Here is a 15943-nt window from a genome sequence, read left to right on the forward strand (position 1 = left end):
TTGAATTCCTTAAGTTCATATTTCTAATACCTAATGCTTTCATAAGAATTTATCTAAGATTTTTAAGCTCATACACCTTTGCCTTAGATAGCTCACATGTGTGTCTAAACAATTCAGAATTTATGTTACTAAGTCCCAAATGTTCAGATCAATTGCCAAATCTCACAATTCGAACTATGAAAAGGGATGCCGTAATCATAATCGAATTTGAGAATACAATTTTCACAATTGCTATCTTCTTAAAATCTCTCTTAGTGAAAGCATTTCCTCACAATCATTTTCATAAAGGAGGAAAACCTTATGACACTTAGATTTTATGATGTATGTGTTCCTATCCATGTGAATTTGTCAAAACGAAAGTTTGCGACAAATCCAAAAACATATGGACTGAACTTGTTCAATCTTGATTTCTTGCCTCATGGTAACATGAATGCCCACCATGTCTTCCAAGCAACTCACCCTTTCATATCAATGTACTTTCCATTGATCAAGGTGCTTTGTCTTTATGCATTCAAATGAGAACTCATAGAACTCACACGCATAATTAACTCAATTGGAATGGCACAGAAAAAGAGTATGTCATCCACGATAGGCTTTAAACCTCAAGTCGTGTGCTAGTGATGATCAACTAGGTTTACTCTTGATTTGTTCTTGAAACTTTTCAAGACCATTAAGACTCCCACTGACTCCTTGACATATAAGATTCTCTTGTCAAGAAACATTTCTTGACAAACAAATATTCAAGAGTTAGTGTAGCCTTTTGTCAAGTTTAACACTTCACACAATTGGTCCTGGTTGGTCTTTGTCTTATCCAAGACATCACAACTTACCAATTTCAAATGTGCAAGAATAAGAAAACTTTTCCAAATTCCACATTTGTCGAGTGTTATAAACCTACTTAAGACTTGTCACTCATGTCAGAATCTTGACTCTAAGACTTGATATTGGAACGAAGTATGATTGACTTCTTGATTTAACCATTTCTATAATTCTCGATTCCTCTTTTTAGACATGCAATTGCACTAAGACTCACTTAGAGGATCAATTGAGATATGGTTCTTAATCATTAAGACTTATCATAAAACACAATAAAAGGTACTCTCCCTTCTTCTTAGAATAGAGAAACTTTTATCTTTCTGCCTACTTGATTCTTCTTATTCGTTCTGCTATTGATTGAAACTCTTTCAATCAACTCAGAATTATACTTAATCTTATAAGTATAATCATATTTACTAACCTTTAGTAAATCATGACGAATATCTTTATCACTCTTGTGGTGGACTTGATCAACGCACAACCTAGTGTACTCGATCTCCTGGTCCTTCTCAGAGGTTAATTGAATTAAGGGGACTGATATTGTAATTATAAGATAATTGCAAAACGGGCTGAGGAACCCTTTGGAAAGGGGTGGACAAAATCTTATGGAAGCCCATAAGGATTTCGTCCATGACTAGGTTTTTGGAAGATTCTTATGGGCTGCTTAGGGCTTAACCAACCAGATTATGAATTTGACTGAAACCCTAATTCTTCATCTATATAAGGACACCCTTGGCATCCCAAAACCGGCCACTTGAAACCCTAGAAGGATCACCAGCCGATTTTAAGCCTCCTCCCCTCTCTCTAACATTCTCCAATTGCTTGTGGTGTTTGTGATCAATTAGAGGTATTACATTTGTGATACTAAGCTCTCAAAGCCAATGATCTTCAAGCTTCAATTGAAAGGTAACATTCTTACTTGTTTATTTATGTTGATTTCGATTTCTATATGATAGATTTAGGGTTTACAAGCTTTGGATGATTATTGCATGTGCAACTAGAAAAACCTAGATCCAAAGCTTTAGGGTTTGCATGTGCACCATAGGATTGTTGTTTTGCTCATAACCCAACAGGTAAAACCCTAACTTTTTTATTTTTTTCGAAATCTTTAAATTTAACTGGTTATATGTTGAACATTAGGCTTAGATTTATGTTATTATGTTTTGAAGTGTTATTTCTTAGATTTTAGGTTGAATTTTGCCCTGGATGGTGTGATTTCTTCGACTACAGTTGAACCATATGTATCAAAAATGAATGTGTAGATGCAACACAAGATAAACACTTAATATGTTAACAATTGAAAGCGCTAAAGGGGCAATTACATTTTAGGATGATCGTGTTCTCTTCTCTTTTTATTTAGAAAAAATCCTCAAAATTCCTTCTAAATTCATCAAAAATCCTCTAAAATTCTTCTACCCACTTTCCAGATTTGGTTTTGTAAGATTTGTTTATGTTTTTTGATTTGGTTCTGTTTCTATTTGTTTCTGTTTCTGTTTGTTTGGTTTGGACAGATTTCCAGATTTGTTGGTTGGTGTAATCTGTCATATGTGTCATGTTTTAAGTTTTTTGTTGTTTAATTGTTTAATTGATGCATTAGAGTTCATCTTTCTAGACATGTAGTGACAAAAAACTGACATATATACCCTTTAAAACATGTAATTCTATTCAATTTTCCGTTTCTGGTTGTTGTTTGGTGTGCCAAAATCCCAAATCATCACCAAGGGCAAAATCGTCATATTTATTAAAAAAACAATTTTGATCAGACCTGTACATACCAATAACCCATAAAAAACAATTATTTGTTCTAATGTAATGGCAGCTGTGTTTGAACTCTAACCCATAAAAAAACAATTATACACCATTCAATAGAAAGTTTTATATAAAAATAAATAAATAAATAAGCTTGCACAAGTTAAATGACAGCTGCGTTTGGTGCTAGTTTGTGTGTGAAAAACAAAAAAGTGTTATGCAGAAAAGTGGTAGCTACATCTAATTTTCCTGGAATCTCAATTCAATAATGCAAGAAAAAAGGTTAAATGGAAGCTTTGTTTAATGGCTGCACGTTTGGTGTTGGTGTGTGTGCAACAAAAATTAAATGGAAGCTTTGTTAAATGGATACCACGTCATTAAACAACATATGTCAGAAATAATAATTATTTCATTTCCACTATCATCTTAATGTTCGTTAGTTTTATCAATAATTAAGTGTGTCGATTCATTTGTTAGTTGATTTGTGTTAAGTTGTTAGGCCTTTTTTGTTAACATCTAACAAATACAAAAATCTTAGTTCTAGATCGAAAAATGTCATCTAATAGAGAATGGATGTACACTTTGCATGCCACTTCAAATAGATCTAACAAATGCATTTGATTTGTGTTAAGTTTTTAGGTATTTCCTCTATCATCTAATTGAAAGTGTAGTGCCTCACTTCAAATAGTACAATACTAACAGTCGTTTTGTTTTGATAAATTGTAGGAGAGATACACTAGCTAGTGCCATGGTTGAAAAGTACGGGGAGGACCTAACTCAACATCCAGAGGGTGATGTTGACTTGTGGGTGCAAGCACAAGAAGGGAGAGGCAAATGGAGACATATTTACGGGGTAGGATGTTCAGATCTACATTTTGTTGTCACGGGGACATCATCCAACGAGAACAAACCGACCTCTTCTGACTACCAGCAGTCACAACAACGAGTAGTTTTCTTTGGCATATAAATAAAAAAGTTGTTGCTATTATTTAAAAACATAGAAGTATATGGTCTTTGATAATAAGTAACAATTAAAGTATGTTGATATTATGAAAAAAAAAAAAGGTAAAATGCTATAATGGATAGAAAATAAAAGTATGTTGCTATTATATATTAAAAAATGATAATATGTTGCTATTGTGAATAAGAAAATTTAAGTTCATTCCATTTATTAGTGAAATGTATGTTGCTATAATAGATAAAAATGTTAATATATACTTTGTTTTTACTATTTTTTTATGTTACTAATGTATGTATGTTTCTTTTAACATTTTTTTAGGTCCGGGAATTAGAACAAGCTCATGCCGAGTTAACCCGACAAAATGGTGAAATGGCCGAAAGACAAGCACAAATGGAAAAACAAATGGCGGAAATGGTCGAGTTCATGAGATGATATGACGCTAATAACCGTCCCGACAATCAATCCAATCCATCGAATGCTCCTTAGGTTATTTGTTGTAAAAGTTTGTACGTTTTTAAGACTTCTAGATTTTTTGGTTTACATGATTGTTGAAACTTATGTTCTAAAGTGTAAACGTTTGTATGACTTCTAGATATATGGAATGAACTTAGTTTTTTTGTATTAGTTTTTCTTTTTTTCTGCATTTTAGGCTAAATTTTTTGGTTTTTTTGTGTTGTTTTTAATATTTTTTTATAACTGCACTGTTTCTCGGAAATTCCTAGAAACTTCTGTCACGTAAAAGTGTCACAAAAAGCTATTAAGAAAGTTTTCTAGGAGTTCCCGAAAATAAGTTTCCTCGGAGATTCCTCAGAAATAATCCTCGGAATTTTGTCGGAAATAAACTTCCTCGAAAATTCGTTAGAAATAATTTACTCGAAAATAAATTTCCTCGGAAATTCATCGGAATTAAACTTCCTCGGAAATTCGTCGGAAATATTCTTCCTCGGAAATTCCTTGGAAATAATCTTCCTAGGAGTTTCCTCGGAAATAAAATTCCTAGGAAAACCTTCGGTACTTCCGACAAAACAATTTCCTAGGTAATGCGTTAGAAAGTTCCTCGAAAATCCCTTTCAAAGCATTTCCTAGGAGGGTTTTACCTACACACAGGATTTTCTCGGTATTTCCTCGGAAACGCTGTTTTCCTAGAAATTTCCTAGGCATATGTCTATCGGAAATAGCGCTTTTTTTAGTAGTGAGCATAGCTTTGCGAACTTGAATGTACCACAGGATCATATCCGAGAAGCACTTCTTATCACTTTTGTTGTTCCCTCTGCTTTTACCCACAAAGTCCATGACGTATTGCAGACACGAAGTGGTGAAAAGATGCTTATCAGCGAGATGGAAGCAAACTTTGTGAAAGTCTCACTTCGTTCTAGACCTAGAATGTGTATAAATTAGAAGTAATTAAACATTCTTTTACTTTTTCTTATTATCTATTCTCTTATGATTTTTGAATGATGACAAGTATAATAAAAAATTATTAATATTATTAAATATGATGTCATAATTTTAATTTTTTTAAGTGTTCTAATAGGATGAAAAATCAGGAGATTATTTGATTTTTCATAAATTAACCATTTAAAACAATTAATATTAAAAGAAATACAATCTAGTTAGTTTAGAATACATGATAAATGTGATGGTTTAGAAAACCGTTTTGCTTTTTAATAACTTGATTTGTACAACAAACTCCCACGTTAGTAGTTGTCAAAATAACTCAATTGTCCACCTCGCCTTCTCTATTTCTTTTAAGACAAATTAAATATCCTCGCATTTGCTTTGCATTCGGAGCTATCATCATTCATCTTCAAACTCCAACTATAATGGCTTTCGAGCTTGACCGATTACTCTTTGTCCATGCATTTATAGTGTTATTACACGTAGTAGCATTTGTGGTCTCCTCCAAACCACAAGTCCCATGCTACTTCATTTTTGGAGACTCCTTGGTCGACAGTGGCAACAACAATAAACTGAAAACAAAGTGTAAAGTCAATTACCCGCCATATGGGATTGATTTTCCTCATGGTAATACCGGCAGGTTTACGAATGGTCGAACCTCAGCAGATATCATCGGTATAATATTCTCTCATTCTTTCTTTTATTTTGTTTGATGATCTTCATTTGTGAATTGTATATACCTTTAGTTATGCTAGTCAAGAAAACAAATAACGGATTCTAAAGATGAATGTTTTTGTTAAATACTAAATGCACAAATTATAACAGTATCTTTTTTTTGTTTATTCTTATTACAAAAAGTTGGTGGCGTTGTTGCTTTTAGTTCACCAATAAATGATTCTCTTATTCTTTGTCTGTCTCATATTTATATTAAAGAAAATAGAAATATTTTAATGTTCGTCGGCGTTACCTATATATATCTAGCTGGGTATGCACATCTTGATTTTAAAAAATTAGACCAAACAGTTGGATTAATAACATATTTTCATAGATACAACTCTTACTTAAAAATGAAGAATTACTTATTGATCACAAATCTTTCCTGGATTAAAATACAACATGTCTATGAACAAATGTTATCTTATTGTTAGATCGATAAGTAAGTTTGTATGTGGAAAGAATGAAAAAGAGATGTTGAGTTATCGCTCAATAGGTAGAAATTGGAAAAGTTGGCACAAACTTTTCTACCGAACGAAACAAATGAAGGAAACAAAGGATAAATGAAATAAAAATAAAAGATAAAAGATAAAAGGAAAACCAAAAGCGGAAGATGTCGAATTAGAGATGAGCTTTAGAACCGTTAGAATCGAACCAAAACAGAACCGGGAGCGGACCCGATTTAGTATTAAGGTCTGGTTATTGGTTCTTTAATTTTATTAAAATCGGTTCTGGTTCTAATACGGGTTCGGTTCTAAAAAACCCGGTTAAAAAACCAAAATTAGTCCCGTTTTTTAAAATGTGTGTAACTCACTCATATGAAATCAGAATTACTTGATTTTTTTTCCAACATGTAATTGGTGTTTGTACTTCATTCTAGAGTATATAAACACATATTTTTGTTAGATATTGAATCAGATACAAACTCCAAGACATAGAATATCAATGTTGCATATTTTATATTTTAGAATTTTTTTTTGGTTCTTTGAATCTGTCCCCTTTTTTTAGATATGCACAACTCACTCATATGAAGTTGAATTACTTAATTTTTTTTCTAACATGTAATTTGGAGTTTATACTTCATTTTAGACTATAAAAACATGTATTTTTGTTAGATATTGAATCAACTATAGGTCCCGGAAGACAACATATTAATATTGCATACTTTCTATTTCAGCAGTTCATTTTTTCTTTTTGGAATTTGTCTCTCTTTTTAAAATGTGTGTAACTCACTCATATGAAATCGAAATTATTTGATTTTTTAAGCATGTAATTTAGTGTTCGTACTTCATTTTAGAATGTATAAATTCAAATTTTCGTTAAATATTGAATCATCGAAAGGCCCCAGAAGCCAGCATATCATCTACAACATATCAACTAGTTCTTGTTTGGTTCCTAACCGATCTAGTTCTAAAGCTCATCTATAGTTTGAATGGATATGGTAACATTGGTTTTAATGATTGAAGATATAAATCAAGATTACAACTTATTACGCTCAAATCAATCAAATATTTTTTAAACCAATGTAATGGAACATCATGGAATGATTAAAAAATATAAAAATCCAGACACATTGTTTACCGAATCTGAAAGGTTCAAACCTACTTTATAATACGATAAAATAAATCAAAACTACTTCGGGTTGTGATCATGTGAGGAATTAGCCAACATGGTGATGGATGATGAAGATGGTGAACATTTTTGGTAGTAGCTTGATCTTTGTGGGATTCTTCAATCATGAGTCAACCGAGGCTAGAATATTTGATTGGACGAGTAGAAGTGTTTTGGGAAGGAATTTTTATCCTTGTAAGCTTTAAAAAGTGTTTGAAATTGTCTAGAAATTTCTGAATATTGATGGGGGCAAACAAGGATCCACTCTTGTGATTGTGGTAAATCTTACCACCAAAATAGGTGTGATATATGTATATTTATATAACAACAACTTACAATAATGGTACTTGAAGAATAAGAAAAATACAAGATATACACAAAGTATTATTTTAGGCTAACATCCCCCCTCAAGCGAAACGGTGGTGGTCCCAATCGTAACATGGCACGAAAGAATTTAAACTGCGATCTTGGAAGACTTTTCATAAAGATGTATGCCACCTAAAGCTTGGTCAAAACAAATTTGGTGTATAGCTTACCAAAAGTAACAAGCTCTCGTATAAAATGATAATCCAAATCAATTTGTTTAGCTCGCTTATGTGAGACCAGATTCTGAGTCAAGAATAAGGCACTGTGATTGTCAAATAGAAGTGTTGGCTGAACTGATGGCAGTGCGTATAGTTCCTGCAATAAATGTGTAATCCAAACAATCTCAGCTGCAGTGTTAGCCATGGCTCGATACTTAGATTTACAGCTAGATTGAGAGACAGTGGGATGCTTCTAAGCACTCCATGAAACAACATTAACACCCAAGAAGATTGAATAACCATACATAGAGCGCCTAGTTTCAAGACAACGAACCTACTCAGCGTCATAATAACCAAGAATAGCAACATCATCTGGTTTCCGGAAGGTGATCTCAAACGAATAAGTGCCTTTAATATATCGAAGTATGCGCTTGACACATTGAAAATGTGTATCGGTACGAGATTGTAGAAACTAACTAAGCTGGTTCACATAATAAGAAATATCTGGCCTGGTAATGGTTAAATACTGAAGCACACCTACCAGAGACCGATACAGGTTTGGAGAGTGAAAAGGAGTACCTTTTAAAATCAATGTCTCATTAGGAGCAAGAGGCGTGCAAATCGGTTTAGAATCAAGCATGGTTGCTCGTTTAAGAATATCTCGCGCATACTTGGATTGACTCATGAATAAACCATCATCTGTATAAGCCACCTCTAAACCAAGAAAGTTATTTAACTCACCAAGATCTTTAATCACAAATTATTGGTGTAATCGACAAATGAAAGAAGTAATAACTTTTTCTTGATTTTCGGTCATAATAAGATCATCAATATTGACAAAAAGATATGTGATGCATGATTCCCGTTTGAAAACAAACAATAATGTGTCAGCTTTGCGGCAAGTAAATCCATCACGTATAAGAAAAGCACTTAAACATTGAAACCAAGCTCGAGGAGCTTGTTTAAGATCGTAAAGAGCCTTTTTGAGCTGACAAACGTGATCAGGAAACTGTGAATCAGCAAAACTGGGAGGTTCCTCCATACAAATGGTCTCATTAAGATGCTCGTGCAAGAAGGCATTCTTAACACAAAGTTGATGAAGTTTAAACTGATTAATAACAACAAGCGATAAGACGATACGAACAGTAGCAGCCTTGACTACAAGACTGAAAGAATGTAAATAATCTAGACCCAGAACTTGTGTGAAGCCCTAAGTACTAACTTGGGCTTTGATTCGTTCAATAGTGTCATCTGAGTTGTATTCGTACAGAAAACCTATTTTGAACCAACTACATTTTTGTTTTTAGGTTTAGGTACCAATACCCATGTATCATTATGTTTGAGTGCATTGAGTTCATCATGCATGGCCAACATCCATTTAGGATCTTTTGCTGCTAATTTAAATCCTTTAGAGTCATGAGAGGCAAATAAAGCCAAGCATAACAGATGATGAGTGGTGAAAGCAAGATCAATTGTGTGTTTAGGTTTAAAAATTTTGGATTTTGAACGAGTTTGCATATGATGAGTGGAAGAAACATGACCGAAAGGTGTATTTCTATCACTAGGAGATGTTGGAGGATGCGAAACCGAAGGAACAACCATATCGGTTTGAGTGAGCTGATCAGAAATGGTCTCAGACACAAGTGGGGACTGCATAGGAGAAGTTTGCATTGGACTAGTGCCTGACGTGTTAGGTTGAATAGCGACAGGATCAGGCTTATGTCGAACGTAATATGAATCACGATTTAGGCAATGTTCACCAACAACATGAGTAGCAAAATAAGAGCAAATTGGGGAACTTTGAACTTTGTGTGTGAGAATGAGCATAAATATCCTTAATATTAAGCTATACCGGTGAAGCAAGAGTAAATGATGTTAACGAGAGGCTGTCCAACTCTTGTGATGAACCCGAACTTGCAAAGGGAAAGCTTTGTTAATCAAAACAAGCATGACAAGTAATAAAAACCCAAGATGTAACTGGATCAAGACATCGATACCCTTTATATTGAGAAGGTAGAGAAGAAAAACACACAGAAGACTTTGTGGTGACAGGTTATGTTTAGCATAGTCCCGTAGATAGGGAAATACAAGACAACCAAAAACTAAAAAATTCTGATAATTCGGAACTCATGAATATAAAATCTGAAATGGAGTTTTGTTGTCGAGAAGTTTACTTGGCAAATTGTTGATGATAAAGATCGCCGTACTAAATGCATCAACCCTACATTGAGCACGAACATGAGAATTGAAGAGATTGCCTAAACCGGTTTCCAGAATGTGACAATGTTTTCTCTCCTCTTGTCCATTCTTCTACGGAATATAAGGACAAAATAAACAGTGAAAACTGAAAAGTCCTATTGTCCTCAAACATTTTGCGAACAGTATTTAACAAATTCAGTGCCTTTATCACTTTGAAATACCTTGACTTTTTGTGAAAATTAAGTATGTACAAACTTTAGAAAAGTTTCCAATATTGTATAAAACCCAGATCTACCTTTTAGTGGGTAAAACCAGCTGAAGCGTGAGCAATCATCAATAAAAACCAAATAATAGCGATAAACATCAGTTGAAGAGACAGGTGAAGGCCCCTATAAATCCACAATGAACTAAATATAATGGATTAGAAGAATGTTCATCATTTAATTGAAAAGGTAAGCATTGTCCTTTAGAGAATTTACAAGAATAACAAACAATCGGTTTTCGTAAAACGGATGTAACAGACAAGCAACCTAATTTATTCAAAATAGAAATAGTATCAAATGCAGCATGCCCTAAACGACAATGCCAAATTTCGTACGAAGCCTTCATAGATGAAATAGCAACCAAAGCTTGATGTGCATCTTGAAGAACATCTAATCCATTTTCACATATGCCTCTTGCTAGGGGTTGTCTCGTTTTCCTATCCTGAATAGTAAAATACGATTGAGAAAACAAAACATCTACTAGGTTATCAATAGTAAATTTGCTGATAGACCATAAGTTCTTGCTAACATTACCAAGAAATCACACAACTTAATCTCATGAGAAATATTAGAATGACATTTATGCAAAATATTTAAAGTATGACCATTACCAAAGGTGACAGTCGTATTGCCCGAAACAAGAGAGACATGTTATAAGTGTTTAGCAGAGGATGTCATGTGAGCAAATGCTCTCGAGTCAACTTACCAATCTGGATTCAAATTAGAAACATGACATTGCAAGTGAAATGCCTTAGCAAGATTAGCATCAAGGGAAGGAGCGTGACTTGCATAAGAGGCGAGATTGGGACACTGATTAGCATAATGCACTTCTTTTCTACATAACTGAGAATATGGAGAATGACATCTACGACCTCGACCATTCCCACGAGAAGAAGAGAATCGACCTCGACCTCAAGAAGAGTTGTTTGATCGAGAAGAATCAGCAGCAAAAGCAACAATGGGTGAAGAAGATGAACCATGAATTGATTTGAGAAATAATTCATGACTTTCTAATTGACACACAAGATCATGAAATACTAATTCCTGTCGAGAAACCCGTATTGTTGTAGAGAAATTTTCAAAGGAAGATCCAAACCCACATAAAAACTAGTGAGCTTTATCCATATGTTCCATGGGGTGACCAATTGTAGAGAGCTGATCACACAGACGTTTGAATTTACTACCAAACTCAAAAACAGAGGACGAACCCTTTATCAGTTGTCTAAGCTGGTCATGAAGACTTTGAACCTGCTCAACAGATGAGTGATTATAGGCATGTTTGACTGTAGTCCATATCTCAGTAGAGGTTGAGAGACCCAAAACTTCAGAAAGAGCTTCCTCAGAAAGAGAGGAGTTTAAGATGATTAGTGCCTTTTGATCATTATCGCACCAGGTAGTGTAGGATAGATTCACGACTTCTTTACCCTTTTGAATGATGGTTGGAGATGGAGCTTTAGACGAGCCATCAACGTGCGCCATTAGTTTTTGATACATGAGAAGAGGTATCATGTGAAAAATAAGATAAATACAAGATATACACAAATTAGACAAAGTATTATTTTATACTAATAACTATTCTTATGGTTGATAAATACAATTGTGTTAATTGCTCACTTGTAAGACTTTCCTTGTGGAAGGTGAATGCAATCCCTATAGGAGATAAATTGACTCTCATTTAGTATGTTCTTGGAAACCTTGAAGTCTATTTGTTTTCTATGCTTTATATCCTTAAAGGTGTAGGGTTTTGAGCATTCTAACACTCCTAAGGTGTTATGCAACCCTAGAAACCTTAGATCTATGTTTGACTAAGATACATGCAAAATTGATTTTCCAAGGTTCATAATCCTATCTAGCATACATGGGGAACTTTTAATGTAAAAGTTAGCTAGAAGACATACCTTGTAGTAGTTTGGATTCCTTGAAAACCTTGTGAGCCTAGCACCCCAAGTGTGATGCCTCAAATGTCTCACACAACACCAAATGTTATTGGAATGACTTGAGAGAAATGTAGAACACTTCTAAAATCGGCTTGCCCTCTCTATTCTTTCTACTAGTCGATTTTGGTGAGCTTTATGTTGCTTATATAGTGTGTTACAATTAGGGTTACACCATGTAAACCCTAATGTGACATGACTCTTCATTTCCATGATCCATGGGTTTACACCTCCATGGAGCATCCATGGAGCATCCTATGGGTCTTAGCCTAACTTGATAATCCATGGAGCATTTAGCCCACTATACAAGTATGGATGATTTACACAATCAACCCATATATTTAATTAGTCACCTTTTTGATCACTTAATTAATTCTAAATTAATTCTTGATCAATACTAATTAAATAATATTATTAATATATATTAGAACTTATAATATATTAGTAAACCATAAGTGTTATTTCTCTCATTTTAGTCTATCCAAATGCCTGATGCCATGTAACCCAAATGGACCATGCCAAATTGGGTCAAGTACATACCAGAAATAGTTATGGACTTAGACACCTTATCCAACAGTCTCCCACTTGGATAAGTCTAATAACTATAACTGCAAGTATGACTTCAGGAACCGATCAGCAATCGTAGCTCTTTCAAGGTCTCTCGGAACTGAGATGATGATGATACGCCATTTAAGATAAGTGATCATATAATCCTCTGTTCTAGATATCAGCCGGACAAATACATGGAACACTGTCTTACTTATTGTCTAGCAGTTTGTTTCTCGATTTTCGATTTGTTTGACAAAGAACTTAATTGAACACATCAATTTAGTTCTGAGCGGGCCCGGTACATAGGTCAAAACAAAATCATCGAGGGGCCCAGATATCGCTTCTAATCCAAGAAGGAACAGATAAACTTTGACTCATATGCTTGTTCTACTATTTGTTGAATCACACACAAAAGCACATTTTCTAACATCGAGTTACCAATGCGGTTTCGTACAATCAATGTATAACCAACTCATAGGCAACAAGTCATCTCTAGTTTTGAAGATTTATATGATATTACCGTCTCACGATCACTCGAGATAAATTCCATGAAGTGATACCAGTGAGCGTGGGTTGAGTCCAATACTCAGAACTTATGAGCACTCATGAGTGTTGTAGCTATGTCCAACATCTTAGACCTCTACAAGCCAACCCATGACAGTCTTAATTCATACCTACTTCCAACATATGACCGACTGTGGAGAATTTGAAAAATATGAAACAACATAACATAATTATTCTGGAAGTCAAAACATGCAAATGAAATAATAGTAAACGATTGACAAAAGATAGCAACACTTTACTCATAAATAAACGCCACTTTTATCCATCATCAAATGTCAATTACACTTTACAAATTTCAGAGCTATTTAACTACTAAAACTAATATCATCCTTCAGCCCTATGTGCCTCGCATGCTAGAGATGCTTAACCCTACACAGTCCCTTCGTGAGGGGATCTGTTGGGTTCTCATCCGATGATACCCTCTTTTCCACGAGGAGTCCTTCTTCTATTCGATGTCTGATGAAATGGTATTTTCTGCCGATGTGTCGGGATCTCCCATGATCCCTTGGTTCTTTCGCTAAGGCAACTGCACTTTCACTATCACAGAAAATTTCCATTGGCTCTTTAATAGCTGGTACAACTCCAAGGTCTCCAATGAAGTTCTTCAGCCATATTGCCTCCTTTGCAGCCTCGCTTGTTGCTATATACTCTGATTCGCAAGTTGAATCAGCCACTGTCTCCTGCTTGGAACTTTTCCAAGTAATTGCTCCTCCGTTTAAGGTAAAGACCCAGCCCGACTGAGAGCAGAAATTATCCCTATTAGTCTGGAAGCTAGCATCACTATACCCTATAACTCTCAAGTCATCACTCCCACCGAGGGTAAGGACCCAGTCCTTAGTCCTCCGCAGGTACTTGAGGATATTCTTTACCGCAGTCCAGTGAGCCTTGCCAGGATTCCCCTGATATTTGCTGACCATGCTCAAGGCAAAGGCCACATCAGGACGAGTACAAGTCATAGCATACATGATCGAGCCTATAGCGGAAGCATAAGGTACTCGACTCATTTCTGCTATCTCAACCTCGGTACTTGGGCTCTGAGTCTTACTCAATCTGGCGTTACTCTGGATGGGTAACTCTCCTTTTGTTGGAATCTTGCATGTTGAACCTCTTCAGCACCTTATCCAAGTAGGTACTCTGACTAAGTCCAATTAGTCTTTTACTCTGGTCTCTCAGAATCCTTATCCCTGGAATATAGGCAGCTTCTCCTAGGTCTTTCATAGCGAAACACTTCCCAAGCCAGGACTTCACTTCCTGCAAGGTTGGGATGTCATTTCCTATGAGTAGTATGTCATCCGCATACATTACCAAAAAGCTAACTATACTCCCACTAGCCTTGACATATACACAAGATTCATCTTCACTCCTCGAAAAGCCAAACTCTTTGACTTTCTCATCGAAACAAAGATTCCATCTGCGAGGTGCTTGTTTCAATCCATAGATGGATTTCTCAAGCTTACACACTCTATTAGGGTATTCTGTACAGACAAAACCCTCTGGCTGACACATGTAAACATCTTCAGCCAAACTTCAATTAAGGAAGGCGGTTTTGACATCCATTTTCCATATTTCATAATCATGAAATGCAGCAATGGCTAACAGGACCCTAATAGACTTAATCTTTGCTACTGGTGAAAATGTCTCATCATAATCAACTCCTGGAGTTTGAGAAAAGCCCTTTGCAACCAGTCGCGCCTTATACGTGCGTACATTACCATCCATGTCGGTCTTCTTCTTGAAGATCCATTTGCACCCAACTGTCTCGCGACCTGGTACATTGTCAACCAAGTTCCAAACATGATTGTCATACATGGACTGTATCTCGCTGTCCATTGCCTCTTTCCATTTAGCAGACTCGGGGCCTGTCATGGCTTCCGCATAATTGTTAGGTTCATCCAGATTTACCAGTGTTTCATCACTGATAAGTGTCTCACCTTCCGCAGTAATATGGAAACCATAGTAGTGCTCAGGTGCATTCCTAACCCTTATGGAACGCCTCAGAGGTACAGACTCGTCAATTGGATCAACAGGAGTTTCCTCCTCAGGTTGACTGTTGGGTTTGAAGTTCCTTCACCACTTGACTCTCGAATTTCTTCGAGGTCAATTTTCCTCCCACTGTTTCCTTGGCTTATGAACTCTCTCTCTCGAAAGACACCCCTCCTTGCTACAAAAACCACATTCTCACTGGGTCTGTAGAAGAGGTAACCAAAGGATTTCTATAGGTAGCCGATGAAAATACACCTCTCACTTTGAGGTTCGAGCTTATCGTGAGTCTCCCGCCTCACGAAATCCTCGCAACCACAAATCTTGATGTGGTCTAGATTAGGAACTTTTCCAGTCCACATCTCATGAGGAGTTTTGGCAACTTTCTTTGTGGGGACTAGATTAAGGATATGGGCGGTAGTCTCTAAGGCATACCCCCAGAATGAGATTGGTAGCGAAGCTCGACTCATCATGGAACGAACCATATCCAACAAGGTTCGATTACGCCTCTCAGCCACACCATTCATCTGTGGTGTCCTGGGAGGTGTCAATTGTGAGACAATCCCACATTCCTTAAGATAGTCGAGGAACTATGTACTGAGATACTCACCACCACGATCGGATCGAAGCATCTTAATGTTCCTACCCAATTGATTCTCGACTTATTGTTTAAACTCTTTA

General features: G+C 35.7%; 1 protein-coding gene across 1 annotated transcript in view; it reads left to right on the top strand.

Annotated features, from left to right (window-relative positions):
* Positions 1-5242: 5242 nt before the first annotated feature.
* The window catches only part of LOC145109912 (GDSL esterase/lipase At1g29660-like), a 33184-nt gene continuing 22483 nt past the window's right edge, over positions 5243-15943 (top strand). The window contains exon 1 of the mRNA XM_079047029.1: positions 5243-5599. Coding sequence (XP_078903155.1) covers positions 5350-5599 — 250 coding nt within the window. The 5' untranslated portion in view covers positions 5243-5349. The remainder of the gene's footprint in view (positions 5600-15943) is intronic.

This window comes from Lactuca virosa, chromosome 4 (assembly GCF_052849685.1).
Source record: "Lactuca virosa cultivar CGN04683 chromosome 4, Lactuca_virosa_CGN04683_v6, whole genome shotgun sequence".
Taxonomy (NCBI): Eukaryota; Viridiplantae; Streptophyta; class Magnoliopsida; order Asterales; family Asteraceae; genus Lactuca; species Lactuca virosa.